The sequence below is a fragment of the Pagrus major genome, chromosome 7 (assembly GCF_040436345.1).
Source record: "Pagrus major chromosome 7, Pma_NU_1.0".
Taxonomy (NCBI): Eukaryota; Metazoa; Chordata; class Actinopteri; order Spariformes; family Sparidae; genus Pagrus; species Pagrus major.
In genome coordinates, this window is record NC_133221.1 from 7,596,976 (window position 1) to 7,614,195 (window position 17,220).

General features: G+C 40.1%; 1 protein-coding gene across 1 annotated transcript; it reads right to left on the minus strand.

Moving 5' to 3' along the window:
• Positions 1-6,937: 6,937 nt before the first annotated feature.
• ptpn1 (protein tyrosine phosphatase non-receptor type 1) lies at positions 6,938-17,216 on the minus strand. The gene is made up of 10 exons (XM_073469801.1): positions 17,176-17,216; positions 16,724-17,027; positions 15,023-15,113; positions 13,921-14,021; positions 12,662-12,760; positions 12,414-12,551; positions 11,467-11,676; positions 11,157-11,318; positions 10,835-10,992; positions 6,938-9,948 (listed from the first exon to the last, which is right to left on the minus strand). The coding sequence occupies exons 2-10, from the start codon at positions 16,778-16,780 to the stop codon at positions 9,657-9,659; spliced, it is 1,308 nt and encodes a 435-aa protein (XP_073325902.1). The 5' UTR covers positions 16,781-17,027; positions 17,176-17,216; the 3' UTR covers positions 6,938-9,656.
• Between the last annotated feature and the right edge of the window lie 4 nt (positions 17,217-17,220).

The following is a 17,220-nucleotide window of genomic DNA, read 5'->3' on the forward strand; positions in this document are numbered from 1 at the left end:
ACACTTGTAAACTTGTGACTGCATTTTGCAAAGTTTTGATGTTACCAGGCTGACAAATATCTGTCCACAAAGGACTCAAAACTGCTTCTGAGGCAATTCCCACTACAATTTGTGTCTTCAGGACCACAGTTGCCATGATGACAGACACAGAGACAGACTCCGAAGTGAAACCAATGCTGTCGCCACTGGTAATGAACTGGTAACATTTTCCTCGAGGTCAATAATCAATGGAATTGTGGATATGATTTCTTTTAGTCATTCAGGCTTAACTCACATGAATCATTCCCAGCCAACAAATTCCGTCTCACCAGATATGAGCCAACACTGATTCAAAGCTAATTTGCCATTATCATGCTGGCTCCTCCACACAGACATGTAGTCCTAAGTGATTTCTTATGTCATTCATTATTGCACGAATTTTCTGTCGATATAGATACTGCACTATTCCTCAAACCTGTCCTCAAAAAAAAAAAAAATTCCTAGATTACCAGACACTAAAGGAACATCCTGTTTTATTTTGACAACCACACCTCAAAAAGTGTGAATTTTATGGAAGTGAAAATCTGTCCTTTTAAGAAATGCGACCACTCATTGTGTAAAGGCACGGACTGAGGGCATGGGAAGGGCACTTACTTTAAATTGCATGTATTAATTAAATCAGGGGAATTATGGATGTAGTTTAATCGAACCAGTTCTGCATGAAAATTGACAGTTTCGCTGGTATATCTTAATGTAGTAAGAGAGGATAGGTGTCTACCTTGATAGAAAGATAAGAAAGATAAGAAGAAAAAACCTGTGGGAAGATTGTTTTCTGCTGATCTTGTGACTGCATGTAAGACAGCCTGATAGAGATCTTTGTCGTAGTTGTTGACAAGCTGCTGCAAAGTAAATGAGCAAAACGTACAGTAAATCCTCAGCTATACACTCACAAAATCACAGACACCAGCTTGACACAATAGTAGTAGTCATGTGTGGGCTTTGACATGTACAGATTACTCAACAGGAAGTGGGGCGTGTTGCTGATGGTGGCAGCCATGAAAACATTCACCACCCACACCGTCTTAACAATGTGACCTTCCTCACGTTTACCACATCTTACCTTTCACCTCAATTCCAAAGGTTTTTGATGCAAACAAAAAATCATTGACAAGCGTGCGCGTGCTTCTGACACAGCTTTAGTGTTGCATCATAAAAAATAAAAACCCACAATAACGCATCAGATGCAACAGATCTTTTTCCATAGTTGCCATGAAGAAAGCATCAACAACAACCTAAAAGAACACGGTGGTAACATCTGTGGTTAGGTCGGCCAGCTTTGTTTACATGTGGACCGTATGTCGATATCGTCATCACTCCTTTTTGCGTTAAACGAGAGGAAGGATGCGGGAGCTTGAAGCGCACCTAGAGGGGAAGCACCAGCTCCAACCCCTTCAGTTTTTACGCTATGACCTAAATGCATGAACTTAGCCTATGACAGTCGAGGAACTATATGTCACATCAGTGTGTGTCGGACGGTTGGTCTTCACCAGCAGCAGCTAGGGGGACAGGAACAGGAACAGGAACTGCTCACGGGTGAGCGTCTCAACAGACGTAACCAAAGACATCACACTGACACACTGATGAGAACAACAACACGGTGTTTTGCATAAGAGTTAAAAACAATCGTGCTGTTTGGTCAGGGAAAAAAATATTAAGTCAGAGCACATGCTGTGCAAGTGAAGAATGAAGGGTGGCTGGACATCTGTTACTTTAGTACTGATACCAATATGTGAAAAAGTCCTGCTTTTAAAGCCATACCTAAGTACAGAGGTATTATCTGCAAAATGTACTATGTAGTAAAATACTTTTTTTGTTGTTTTTTGCAGAAAAATGGCCCCTGTGTTATATTTTATCACATTATTGGTTTATTTATACTGGGGTATATCTGATATTTTAAATAAGCAAACTTTAGAGAAAGGTAAAGAAAACGATCATACAAATTTGTGTAGCTGAACTTTGTTTCTTCTTCTTTCTTCTCCTATTAATCATCACATGACTCATCAGTTTATCTTGTGATCCTTTGGCAGGGTCTGACCCCCCCCCCCCCCCCCCCCCCCCCCACTGGACCAAACTACCAAACTGTATACAACTTAAGTTAAAGTAGCTCCATCTCGACCAGCTACAACAATAAAATGCTCAATTAATGCAACAGTATGATCTGATATAGCCGTGTTTAGTTGTTCCAGGACTGTCGTAAAAGACCAATCACAGTGTTGTGAGGTCACAGCTTTGCAACTCATGTTGTTGTTCCTGAAAAATCGTAATTGATGGTGCTCACTTCTTATTTTGTGTTTCTTTTCAGTTTCCTGACGCTGTTTGGTTTGGGTTGGGGAATAAAAATACTTTTGTTTTAGCAACAAAAAACATTGGTGAGGTTTATGAAAAACATGGTTTGGATTAAAAGAGACCCTTTCACTTTCACTTTGTTCAAAAGGAAAACTTCTCTTATGTGTATTTTTCCAGTCTTTTTCCCTGAATCACAAAGCTATGACATTATGAAAACCTGATTCGTAAGTTGTAATGACGGCCCTGGAGGAACATTAATTATAATGTTCCAGGAACAACACCAACACGGTAACCTCAGATTGTGTGTAGCCTTTTACTTTTTCAGCTGGTCAAGATGGAGCTTTCTTTACCTACAGTAAGTTATATAGTTTGGTAGTTTGGTACAGTGGTTCCCAACCTAGGGGTTGGTGACCTCTAAAAGGACAAAAAATCTGATTGGTTGTGTAATGATTAAATGGAAAAGGAAAGGAAGAATACTCAATGTTTTAACAGTCACTTCCACGCAGTTGATTTGCATTGTAGAGATGTGTGAAATAGGCAAACTTTTTTATTTCTCTTGTCATTTTCTGCTGTTCTTATTTTATGTACCATATGGCTTTGCTAGCGTGTTTGATATCTATCCAACAGCGACATCTCAGACCAGTTGATAGTTTGGGGTAAACTCAAGCTGCCATTTTCTCTAGTCTGTGACCTGACGGCCTCCGACCTAAAGTGGGTGAAATTGTTAGTAATTAGATATTAAAGCGTCAGACATGCATTTTAGATGAATGAGATGTATGCACTTGAAACAACATCATGAAAATAGACAATTACATTGTATGTAAGCTAGTGTGTGATGCTACTGACAACTGACAAGGGCCCCCGACTTGTCACTGCTTAGACAGAGGGGTCACAAGCCCTAAACATTGGGAATCACTGTTTAAATGAGAAGCTAACAAAAATCCATCTACCAGCACATCTAAAACACACACTAATTAACACATCACATCTCACACAAAAAATCAAAGTGAGATGATAAGTGCTTCTTTTCTCATCCAACTCTCGGCACAACGTCTCCTGTTTACACTTTAGATATTAGATAGTTAATTAGACAGATTTAAAAGTGCTGATAGGTGTATTTTGTTACCTTTGAATGCAGCCCTGCTAGCTATTTCCAGTGTTTATGCTAAACTAAGGTAACCAGTTGCTGGCTGTGCCTTCACAATTAACATACAGACATTAGGGTGATGTTGATTTTTTCAAATTTTTGGTAAGAAAGCAAATGAGGATATTTCCGAAAATGTCAAACTATTCCTTTAACAATGCGTTTTCAATGAGCTTTTTATGCAAGTGAATCAGGTAAATATGATGGCATTAAAAGTATAATATTTCCCTAGCGGTGAAAGGAAGCATGCAATGTAATTGCACAAGTACAGTGCAGATACCACAAAATTAAAATTCAGCTCTTGAGTAAATGTGCTGAGTTGTTTTGACATGGTAAGGGCATGAAGAAACATGGTACACCTGACGTTGTACTCAGACTTCCTGGTATCAGTCTTCCATTGTACAACACTGTTTGTGTGTGTGGTGACTCAGACTTTGCAGAGTCACACTTGGAAAGCTCTGACTCCCCTCACATTCAGGAATTTCCTGATCCCTGCTCGACTCCCTGCGAAAATGATCTGCAGGCTAAGAAAGAGACTTACAGTCAAAGATCGTCCCACCCACCCTCACAGCTGGCCAGCTATTGGGAAGTTCCAGGTTAATAACTAAACTGAGGACACATGCTGAAAGAGTCAGCAAGGCAGGGCAGATATCCTTTTCGGTCGATCGTGAGTGTGGAGTCAGCAGTGTGCACAATTAGGCTGAACGAGGAGGCACTGTAGGATGACACAGAGTGCACTTTTGACATTTGAAGGTTTTTCAGAACAGTCATATTCTGACCTATAAGAACTCAAATTCCTCACTCAAATCACAAACATTAAAACGTGTGGGCCTAGTGGATGACACACATCGATAACACATACTGTACATTCAAGATGACATTTAACTTATTTATAAGTAGTAAAGCATCAAAGTGACAAAACTCTTCACCACAAAACTTTATGAGTCATTACAAGAAAGTTAGGATCGGATGGCCTGTTCAATGAGTACAACTGTGTAGATGACTTCCGGTCGCTTGTCACACCTTGATTGTAGTTTTCCAAGGCAGAGTGCATCTTGTTCCAGCCTGCTCATTGACGTCAGACACAGAGTGGTGGTTGGGAGTGCTATTACTCACTCTAAGTTGCATTCCTCGCACAGCACGTACCAGTGAGCGCCTCTTATTTCCCAAACAGGAAGTTCTAGCCAAGACTGTTGCCAAATCATCTGCACTACATGAGTGTGGTGGAATTTACTCAAGATATTGCATGTGTCTCAAGACATGTTCTTCCTTCCTTTAGTGTTTACTGGCCATTATTATTGTGTTCTTTCTTTGGCCTCGTTTCGTCGAGCAGTTTGGACATTGACTCTTTACGTCTTATGTCTGTGTATTAAAAATAAACTCTTTTATGTCTGTAATTCCGGTGTTGAGAGCGGCAGCAAGAGGTGTTCGAATTTAAAGAAGGTGAAGAACATTTTGATGAGAAATATTAGCTGTGTAGCTGGAAGCTGTTATGATTTGAATAAAATGGTAGTAAAACTTGTGGCATGCAGCATCGCTATCCGCTTAAAAACTGAAGGCAGTTTATAGTCTGCCAGCAGAGGAACACTCCCGACTCCACTTAATTACTGTCCACTGTAAATAAAAGCATAATTAATGAGCAAACCCAGGTACCATACAGAGAACAGGAAAGAGTGGGTAGTAGTAAAAGCCAAGACTTCATATTCGCAGAGAGGCAGCCAGTAAGCAGTGAGTTTCACGGTCCTACAGAGCCACCTGGTGGTGTTTCTAAAACACTTCACTCAGCCCCTCTGGAGGGCGAGAATTCACTGTACTCACTGTTAAATATACTTTCTGCAACAATGATTTAAAAGTGCATGATAACGGTACAAAAGACGTGCTAAGTGGAGATATTTGAGCACCCTTTAAAGACCCGCTCCAATGAAAACAAGTTTTTAACCTCGTCAACCTGTCCACATGGTGTTTTTTACATGATACAAGACACACAAATGTGTTTTAAATATGTTTTAAATGTGAATTGTGTGTATCATTGAGCCTTGCCAAAGGAGAATTTCTGTCACTGTTGGGACAGACAATGAAGTTTATGCAAAATAAGCAGACAACACCATGGCTGAGCCTTTCAGCTTTGGAACTGCAGTGTAGCAATCAGTCTTTAAAAAACACAGATTCAGACAGCCAGGTTTTCATACGTTACAAACCAAAGGAACCAATCCTGTCACCTTTCATTGCATATCATCAGCAGAACGCTGCTGGTAAACGAGCTGTATCAAGTAGAAGTCAAGTGTGCCAGGTGCAGCTAATTATCGTTAAATGGCCTAATGGCTTCATTAATTCTTCAGAAATCATTACCTCAGACGAGAATGTTACATTTTCTGCCGGGTCAGTTTGTTGGTTGCCTGGTTTGTACATAAAACTTGGATGGAGGATGGGTCACAGCCCTGAATAGACCCCATTAACTTTTGGTGCTGATCCGGATAAAGGGAAGGATCCAGGATTTTTTTTCTCACTTACTTTGACATTGTGAGATAGGGTGCTTTTTTTCGACATTATCATTAATTTCTCAGGGTTATGGTTAAGCCGGTATGGGTGGTTAGACTGTTGGGCCTTGGCGGAGGTATGCGATCTACTGAGTGCCACACTAGTACTCTAATGCTATACAGAACACTTATGAATCATTAATAAGAACTACTCTTTAGTGTGACTGGTCCAACTGTTTGACCACTGCAGACAATGGACCAAAATTAATTTATTAACACTTACTGCAGAATTGATTACAAAATTAATTCTTGATATGAGTATAAACAGAAGGTCTCTAAGAATTTAGAGTAACAGCCAATGAATCAATGAACCGACTTCCTGTTGATCTTGATAACCATTACTTCTGTTTTTGACTGATTCATTTCTCTACTTTTATTTGTATTATTGAATTTAGGGCAAGTCATTAACCACAATGTAACTTCACTTCTGATGTTTTTAATGTTGAATTTGCTGATGACACTGTTGGTTTGGTATCTGATGATGAGCGATGCATCTTGCATTTGTGGATGAGTTTGCTATTTGGTGTCATGCAACTTCTTTCTGAGTAAATACCAACAAAACTAAAGGAATGATCTTTGATTTCAGAGTGAGTGAAGGGACATACCAACAGTTTTTATCAAGGGAGGCTGTACTGAAGATGGAGATAAATGCTGTAAATATACAATAAGGTATGTTAACACAGGTGTCATCTGAAAAGATGTTATTTACATTTTATGGTGTTTTTAAACATTTTAAAGCAAGTCCCCATCTACTCCAGTTGTTTAGGAGAATGCTGCAATGCTTTGAAGCTCCAGAAATGTTTTGTGGTCTACAAGACCTTTGTAGATTATTTCTTTAATGTAGCTGATTAGTGGTGACAGTGATTAGTTTGGTGGACACATCAGCCTTTTTCTACTCATACTATGACCCAACAACGAGATAAAAACACAGTCATGTGTGAACTTTTATTACCACAGTCATTGTTCAGAAGTAGTACTGAGAATGAGGTTATAGATGCAAATTTGTTCTACAAACCAGAACAAATCGACAGTAGACTTTTTCTTTTATTTAAAAAGGAAAACAACAAATGTAAATAAAAAAATACATGTTTTTGAGCTCAGCAAGTATAGAAAAACAGGAAAACCTGGTGCAATGGCTGCACAGGTGCTGAGACTTAATCTCTTGCTAAAGCAGAAAAAAAAAAATCAGCACACTGAAACCTGATTTGAAAAAAATATATATATCTAATAATAAGAGTGTGTCCCTGGAGGGGACATTTATACATTCTAAAGAAAGGTACAGCTGTCGGACTCAAGTACTGAACCATGTCGAGTCACAAAGGTAAACTGGATGCTAGCAGCTTAGCTAATCTCTTCTTAGGACAAACCTGTTGATTCACAAATGCAGCATGCTAAAAAAAACATGATCATACAATACAAAAACAATATTGCCAGCTCAGGGCCACGCCATGATACAACAGATCATCACTACAGTGTATTGTTTTCATCCCTGTGCTGGTGTTTGATTTTTGGTTTGTTCAGAATCCCTGGTTCCCTGTTCAAACTCAAGAGTTTGAGAAAAGTAAAGGGTGACACGTTATTTAGTATTTGTATTGCTGGCGAGAAAGAGTTGCGTGTACGCTACTTTGAGTCTCGTTGAGCTGGCATTCTTGTGGTTACTTCGTTGACTGAACACATCTCTTTACCACAGGTATCAGTTTCATTTAGTTTATTCTCTTCGCATGAAAAGCCTCAACATATTTTTATCCACTGTGACTGAAAAGAACAGCAACTAAACGAAATTCAGGTGAAAAACACAAAAAAGTCAAGATTTTATCCAATGTCAATTTGAGAATGCCAGACGAACGGAGAATGAGACATGCCACGTTCTTTGGGGTTTTTCCACGGGTACTTTTGGCTGCACCGAGTCAGACCAAATGGCACAGGGTTTGCGCTTCCATTAACCAGTTTTAAACATGCCAAGTTGAGCCGAGCGCAAGGGATCAACCCTCTCCGGATTAGGGCCACTGTGGCCAACCTGTGACACCACCCCCCAAAAGGTTACTCTCAAAATGCAAGTGTAGGGAGGTGGAGAGAGTCTGTAACCATAACTCAAAAAAAGTGTACGCCGGATTATTTACACAATATTATCATACAGCATGTGTATCAGTATTTAAATTTTTTATAACACAATTATCATGAATATTGCAATATCAAAACACCCCTAGTTTGAAGTTTGGTTAATCTTCAGTGTCTCTCAGATATCTGCTGTAAAGTTACTAATGGTCAAAACCCAACATTTCCCAATTTTGCTGCTTCATAATAAAAGCTTTTAAAGAACTAAATAACGGAGGACTTTTATTGTGAAGAATTTAAAGGAAATTGTGTTTATCTCTGAATTAGCAGAGCTTTGTTAGCAGCTATTCTTTGATAGTACTGCAGGGAGGAAAAGTTTTTACAACCTCTCCCCTGACTACTACTGAAGACGAACGTGTCGTCGGTTAAAGACGCACCTTCGAGCAGGTAGCCCTGCTGTAATGGAAATGCAAATCCCTGCCGCACTGGGCTGACGTGCCGAGTCTAGACGAGCCAGTGTTCGTGTATGGAAAGGGCCCACATGTCTCTGCACCATTTTGTTTTTAAAAAAGACTTTTCTGTGTCACTGTTGAGCCACCAGGGAGAGAAAACGCAGAGGGAACCAGTCTACATCTCACATGTGGTGCACTGTAAATGTTATATTAATATTTCTCACAGATTTAACTCAAGCATCAGTAGAAAGCTCCACTAACTACCACTCGCGCAAATGTTCTTACACAAATTCACACATACTGTATGTACTCAACTAACATGCCTCCTGCAGCCCTACACAGGCCGATAACGATTCAATGCCCACACCAGCATGCATCTCTTATCTAGTGGGCACAGGGTCGCTTCACGCTTACGTTCACATATTTCACCTTACTGTTTGGTTTAATGTTGACCAATAACAAAAATAACAAAACATTTAAAAAAAAACATGTGTCCTGCTTACTGGCATATTGTCAGTCAGGCTGGTCAAAGAAATCTGGCTCCATGATTTCTGATACATTTGTGTAAGCAAAAGACAGATATGGTGGGAAAAACATGTGAAATCCTAACGGACACTTTAGGAAAGGATGAAAAGGAAGAACACATATACATTTGGTAAATAAGAGAGGACGCGCATGTAAAATGGGCTGACAGGCCATTCATCCTGGTTCACAACGGAGCTAAAATAACCCTTTTCCTTACAGACACGAGCCCTCTAACCTTAAAATGATCAACTTTGGAGCTCATCTTGTCTAGCCGGGCATGAGCTAGACTATCGGCTGCCCTGCTGTTGAGTCTGCGTTAAAGTCGGCACACGTATTGGGGATGTGACACCTGAAAAACTTAGGCCCTGAGCATCCAAGATGACATACTGAAAGAATGTTTGGGTGGGTAAGGATCGGCACCCTGTCATTACCGACCAGAAAACCCCTCACACTGCATTTGTAAAATAAACGAGTGAACCTGAATCTGCTGAAGTCCAAATAATCTGCTCTCTCGCAGAGTAAACCCAGAGTCAAAGCAGGCTGACTGGCCAGCCAAGTCCACTTTGCAACATCAGTGGAGAGACGGGGAGGAACAAAAAGGAGGAGGAAGGACAGACATCAGTGGAAATAGGCTCGATAACAGACATAAGCACTGAGAGCCAGTGCTGTGCACAGGCACACATTGGTAAGTAGAGGGGACCAAGTCCCCGGCACAGGAGAATTTTCCTTTGGCTGCACTGCAGCCTCGGGTGTCTCTTGCTCTTCAGTCTCGTGCTGCTGCTGGGATTTGGTTGGAGCTCTGGAGGTATGATCTTGGATTTCTGTGTAGCCATCGAGCTGATTGGCACTGTCAGGAGGAGGCTGGGGGGCAGCAACGTTCCTCTTACGCAGCTCTGACTCTTGTGAGGAACTGAATGAGGCAAGAGTAGATCGTTAATGTCTCCAAAGGTCGGTTTTATTAGATCAGAACAGTTGAGATTCTTGATAAATGTTCCTGAAGACGTTTGCACCAGCTCATCGAAGTTCAAATGTAGGCTGTTTAGTATGCGTTTCCTAAATAAAACTCAAATTGCAAACTTTTTCTTTCCTCTTCACTTGGAGAGATTTGTTGTTACCAAACAATTACATCCAGTAACTGCCAAGTCTACAAGCTGTGTAAACCTAACTGGTCCTACTGACAAAACTATGTTTAGTTTGCTAATAATCAAGGGACCTAAAAAAGAATGAAGGGTCATAATGTCAATGAATCTGGCTTTGTGGCCAGAGAAACACACTAAAACCCGACATATCTACGTCATATGACTTCTGATGAAGAAATTCCTCCAGATATTAAATGACACACTTCAGATAGCAGGTTAACCATTGATTTTTTTTTTTTGACACATTGTTGGAAAGGCTGCTGTTCCCAGTGTCTTTGCAGTCATATCAGTGGAAATCAGTTGGACCTGCCCCATTTGTTGACAGCGTTATCAGCTTTGTCGATCATTTGGGCGGGGAAAAAAACCTACTCTCTGAAGTTTGTTCTTTCATTTTCAGGTGTGTCTTCATCAGAAGTCATATGACATAGATATGATGGGTTTTAGTGTGCTTGTCCATGCAGTTCCCATCGACACCAATTAAACTGTCACCACAGTCTGGCCACAAAGCATGATTCAGTGACGTAAAGACCCTTCAAGTTCCTTGCTAATAATCAGGAATTAAACACAGAAGCTGGAAAGGATTTTTGGCATATGCATCAGACATTCTTTCCCGATCAACTGAAACAAAATCTTTAATAAAATTAGATGGAAAATCACCCCAGATTGCGGATCTCCATCTGTTGGATGATCTCATCATTTTCAGGGAAAAAGGATGGCTCAACTTTGCCATTGTGTGGGTCTCTAGGAGGAGGAATAGGAGGAGGGGTGAACTCTGGAGGATCGTCTTCCTCGTTAGAGAGCTCTTTCCATGACTCCTAAATAAAAAAAAATCCCTTTGAGTCATTGCAAAATTACAAAAATACTTGTACCATGTGTATTTATTTCTTAGAGTTAAATGTTTATCCAACTGAAAAGGATAAAAAAAAAAGGGAAGTTTGTAGCTTAAGAACAAAGAGCTGAATAGACAGGATGGACTTGCCTGCAGAGACGTATCTCCCTTTATGTACTTGGCACCTTCAATGACAGCAAGGTAGGAGAAGCGAAGCTGATCTGCTGTCTGAATCAAACCCATCCGATAGCGTCGCATCTCCAGCAGCACCTCACGAATCCGCACTGAAGACGGGTCTTTTCGCATGGACATCTACATACAACAGCAAAAACATTTCTTTAAGCACATGATTGATCCGATTGACATCTGAAACTCTACATTACTGGTTGCTTATAACAATGATCAAGGAATTAAGTGTCATTCTCTGCATTATTTCTCAATAGCAGAGCTCTGTACAAACCAATAAGAAGCAGGTGTCCACGAGACAAAATGTCCCAGAGCGTCCGATGCCGGCGCTGCAGTGCACCACCACTGGTCCCTGGTCCGAATTCAGACAACCCGACTCTCGCACTTTGAAAAGGAAGTTAAGGAAGGAGGCAGGAGACTCTGGTACCCCAAAGTCAGGCCAGGTGGTGTAGTGAAAATGTAAAATCTCACGGGTCTCTTGAGTCTGTAAAGGAAGATAAAAAAAAAATCCAGACATGTAAGAGGAACTGAAAGAAGAGAGACCGGAGATAATCACAAAAAGCTAAACGTCACTTTAAGGTGTATTTAGGATTTTTGGTATTGCAGAAACATCTTTTCCTAAATGCATTTAAGAAAAAAATCCTATCCTATCTTGGTGTAGGAATTTTGCTTTTACAGAATCACACTAATTGATGAATTTCTTAAGTTAGGAACCTAATTTAGGATGGCACAGACCCTGTCCTAAATTCAAAATAACTGCCAAAAACGGCAGCAACACTGTTGTTAGGTCTATATGTTAAGGTCTGTCGTTAGCCTGTTGTAGAAGCTAACACTGATGATAGCCTGTTAGTTTTAAAATTCCCTGACCAAGTATTAATGGATTTATATCATCTTTTTCACAAGTAAGAAGTTAAAACAAAATGCCCATTTTGACCATTATAGCATGCTAGCTAGTCAGTTTACAGTTCCAGTTAGGATTTCTTTAGTTAACATAAGATACAAGGTCTGAGATTGGACACAGTCATAAGTTTAGAAACTGCTTCTGTAATGGGAAGATAGAATTTTTCCGATTTTTGAAACCTAAGATGAGGATAAGCAGTTTTTGGGTCTTTTTTCTGTAATGTAGCACCAGGAATCATTTGCACACAGTATTAAACTCTGTAGTCCCAATTTGAAACCATGTCTTCGTTTAGACACAATAACTTGAGATATAATACTTACAGACAGATTTTCCAACTCCAGCTGACGGACTGTATAGTAAGATTTGACGTCTTCTGAGACGAGGGTAAGCTTGAAATTGGTGTCTTCAAAGATGGCATCCTTCTCCTCTCTGTGAGGCCAATATTGGGCACATTTTATCTAAAAAAGGTGCACATTATGAAAGGTAACAAAGAGAGAAAAGCAGTGAGGTTATTGGAGCAAACAATTCATACTGAGACTGTAACATTAAGAAAGAAACCAGTGCTTACAGATCCTTTCTCTATGACTCTGTTCAGCATCACCACACCGCGGCTCCTCTGCTCCCACACCATCTCCCAGAAGTTGCCACATGTATTTGGAAGGGGTCCCTGAAAAAGAATGACTGTTGTGTTAGAAGAGTTATTCTTAGTATATCTGAATAAAGAACGGAGCATCTATTTAAAGATCTCTGCAGGGCTACTATTCTTTAAAAAGGACTGCTTAAAAGAGAGTGTATTGAATTTTCCGTCAACCGTCTCAATTTTGTAGCGAAACACACTTTCTATATATTTTTTCTAAATTTGATTTTTGTTTGGTTTAGTCACTAAAATCTCTCCGCAGCATCCTCTTACTGTCGAGCCGATGGACGAGAATAACTGATAAAAACGTTGATACGCTCAACCGAATCAGTCACAATCAGTCACCATGCTGTACGAGCAGCATCGAGTGAATTGTGTATTTTTTTCTAGCCCTGCGTTTTGCCTCTCAGACAAAAAACACTTTCACCTTTTGTGCATCTTATATTTCTTACACGAATCATGTATTTAAGAAGTTTGCCCGGCTAACTTGAAAGTGAATAAAGTGACTTTTAAAATGTTATCGGAACGAATGACTGATGATAGTAAAACAAGAAATTTTGCCACGGATGTGACACTAAAAATTATCCAACCGTTTCATAGCAGCTCCAGCTAGTTAGTGCTGGCCAGCTCTGGAGGAGAGAGTCGAGTGCAGAGCCAGACTTTATGGAGGAATAAACACCTGGAGTTACATCGGATTCTGCTCTGATCTGTTTACCAAAGGCGGGAGAGCTCAGAGATTACTTTTTAAATTCTGGGATTTAAAAGCAGCAGCAATCCATCAAGGTGAACTCCGTTGTCGGGTGGTTATGTACTGTAATGTCGACTGCTGACTGGAGCTGGAGGGGAAATGTACTTCATGAACGTGACATTACAGAAAGGAGAGGGGGGTAAAGGAGTTTCTGGTGGGTGCTGACTTCATTGATTGTTGACCTGAATTAAAACACATACAGTACACAAACCCTGGTTGTGTGTCGTTGCTTGCTAGCTTACAGCCTGGTACAGCAAAGTAATTTGGCTGTTTGGGGAAAATAAACGCAAATGGTCCTGCGGTCAAACTTGCAGTGCCTGTTGGCAGTATTAGAGGCATTTCCAATACTGGTGTTGGTATCAGAACAACCCAGTAGCGTACAAATAACAGGTATGAATGCTGTGTAAGGTAGCGTAACGTACTAAAACTCCTCTGTGCTTACCTGAGTAAGAATATAGTTCCTCTGTGCCTCTTCTACTGTTATTAGGCTGGCATTAATGTAGTCATTCGTACCCAGCTGCAGACATATTCTGCTGTGGTCAACTGAAGGGGAGAAAGAAAAAGAGCATTATAAAAATAAGCACGTGTGTTGTTAACATGTCACAACCCTCATGGGACTATAAGTGTGAGTCTCAGACCGACACAGCTGCTGAGAACGTATGACAAGTCCTCTTTAAACAAAACACAGGTGTTAACTCCCACCTTTAATACCGAGATCGATAATGTCAACTTTTCATTTCAGTTAAAAAGTAAACAGCACGAATAAGTTTCAGATGACTGATGTTCATGTCGTGCTAAAAATAAGTCTGAAAAACAGTTCCATGGTATATACAGTAACTATTTGCAAGCTGGCCTGCATCATTTGCATAACTTAATCAGTGTGAAAAAGAGGAAACCACATAAAGTTCAGCTGTTGGCTTGTGACGTTGTGGAAAAAAACATTTTATTGATAATAAGTCATTTGAAAACCACTGAAACATAAAAATATGGCGACTAGTTTTTTTTTTACATGAAAGGACACATCAGTAGTCAAATGTAAATATCACCTAAAAGATACATATTAGAAATTTAATTGTATTAAAATGTTGCTTTTCTGTTAAAGTGCTTTAAAAAATAAAATGTTTAGATGGAGACAAAAGACGGAGATTAAAAACATTTTTAAAATCAAACTTAAGTGTGATTAATGTCTGCTCAGATACTTGCTAGATGTTTTGTTTTTTTGTCGATCAACTTTTAACTAACTTGTTTACAGTGTTTCGTACTTGTCTCAAGTTTGTTGGGATACATTATGCTAATATTTTATTTAATTTGTCAGAGTGTAGTTGAATGTCATTGTTAATTAATGTGCACCGTACTCTATAGTTAACAAATAAACAGAGCTGGAACATCTGTATAACATTCAGTTGAGGAAGTCTCACCATGATGCTGCAAGACTCACCCCTGGCTGATGTTCAAATATAAATAGGTACTTACAGAGCTGTCATCATTTCAGAGGAATATCTGAAATGTTTACAGTCTGTTCTGTCCAAAAATGAGCAACTCACATGGGCTAACATCTCTGTAACGATTCCGATTCTTGTTTTCGGGTAATTTTGCAACCTTGCAAGGGAGTTCACATGACTGCTGACGAATCTCCTGTGACAGAATAACAAAAGAACATTAGATTAACATCACATTAAATGTCAGAAGCGACAAGAATGGTGGAGGCTGTGTTTCCATGGCTTTAACAAATTCAAAATGCGGCTGCATAATGTGATCAAAAAAAAACCTAATTGCAGTAATTTTTCAGAGCCCGACTGATGTGCAGTTTTTGGGGGGCTGATGCTGATACCAACATTAGAGTTAAACAATCCCGATATCAAAATATTGGCTGATATACTCTCATTTTTCTGCAGTGATCCAATCCAATCAAATGTGGTTATCAAAAATATGTATGGAAGCAGGATATTTTACAGTTTAACAATAAACTCGAAATCTAATAATTATAAATCACCCCAGGCTTCGTTTTCTGCACTGTGAAGTGTTTAAGACCAAAAAGTTTTCACATTGGCCGTTATCGACAACATATATGCCGAATTTGGCCGATAATATCAACCAACCGATATATCTGTCGGGCTCGAATTATTTTTACATGATATTGTGATTGCGATGATTCACAATAGCGGGAATGTTACACTTTGCATCACACTCTTCATCTTCAGTGAAAAACACTATCAAAATCATGATAATGTGACATTTGTTTGGGTCCGTACCAAACAAACCAGGAGATCTCTGCAGCACTACAGTGCGTCATTCTTGCAATTTGAATATCACACTTAAAAATACTGCAGTTTAGATTATACTTCGATTAATTGCGCAGCTCTTAGGGATGCACGATTTGTTTTATATGCCGATACAGATAATTACCTGCTTCTCTAGCCGATACCGAGTTTATGTGAACCTGTGGTACAAAATGCTTAGATGTAGCGAGCGAAGATGAATGACTTAATAGTCGATAGCTTAATAGATCACAGCTCTCCCTCCTCTCAGATGCCTTGTTTCTTCTTCTGCTATATGTTTACTGGCAGATAACAAACCAGTTTTGCCCCTTAAGCAATTTGGCTTCATGTTTTCGACTCCATTTAATCGACTTGAATTTCACTGACACTGATATAAAGCGAATATTATAAATATTCCAGTTTAGTGGTCAGGTGTTTTCATCATGCATCCCCAGCAGTCCTGATTTAAAGCAGAGTAAAAGCACACGTCTTGAAATGGGAAGTTTGTCTTTCCTATATTTAATTCTGTGGAAAATAAACACACCATCTGTAGATATTATAAATAACTTCCTAAAAGTGTCCCACTCGTGTGGGTGTGGGGTGTTGAGCACACACATTAATGCTTAAAGGGTAAAAAAAAAAATGTTGTTTTTTTAAATATATATCAGCAATGGATGTTTTTTTTGCAAAAATCACTGACATATGAAGACATGCAACAAAACCTGTACAGTCTGTACAGGCACAATGTTAAACAGTGGAGTGATGGTGGGATGTTCTGCCTGCTTGTGACCCAGACTCACGCATCAATCATCGGATTGGTCCAAAGCAGGCGGAACACGGACCAAAACTACAGAAATGGTAGCTACGCAGCTGCAGACTCGGTGTGCATTAGCTATCATTTGGCCTTTAAAAAAAATAAATAAATAAATAAAAAGTGGCAGCTTCCCCAACAGTCCATTTCCACCTTGATTTGCCGAGAGGTCCTACCTGATAAATGGCGCTCCAACTCCCGTTTTCATCGATTTCCCGAAACTCGGCTTCCATTTCTGACAGTCCAGCTGCCACTCCTTCGTCCTCTTCCCTCAGATATGGACAAACCCGCAGCTCCCCCCGCAGACGAGACAGCCTGTTCTCTGGCAAGTGTCCCGCAAGAAGCCGACAACTGTTCCGCCACTGTTCAGTATTTCTCGGCGGGGCAGCGCAGACTTGCCGTGTTGCCTCCGTCGGCCTGCTTTTAGCGGAAACACGCCGCCGGCTCCTCCTACGCGGTGTAGCTGCTGTCCTCGGGCGGCTAAAAAAAAAAAAAAAAAAAAAGAGCTGAATGTGTTTTTTTAAAGAGATTAAAACCCCACTCGGGATCTTCGGACTCTTAAATGTGTTCAAATGTCCTCCTCGGACCGGGACGTGTAACTTTATTTGTGGAAAGACAGCCACTTTACCGTTCCTACGGCGGCTGTGGAGACAGTCGAGCGGGGACGCGCGGA

Coding starts and splice junctions, on each gene's coding strand:
- ptpn1 (XM_073469801.1), bottom strand. CDS start 16,780: ATGGAAGCCGAGTTTCGGGAAATCGATGAAAACGGGAGTTGGAGCGCC. Junction 15,114..16,723: donor GTTGGAGCGCCATTTATCAG/GTAGGACCTCTC, acceptor ATTCTGTCACAG/GAGATTCGTCAGCAGTCATG. Junction 12,761..13,920: donor GGAACTATATTCTTACTCAG/GTAAGCACAGAG, acceptor ATTCTTTTTCAG/GGACCCCTTCCAAATACATG.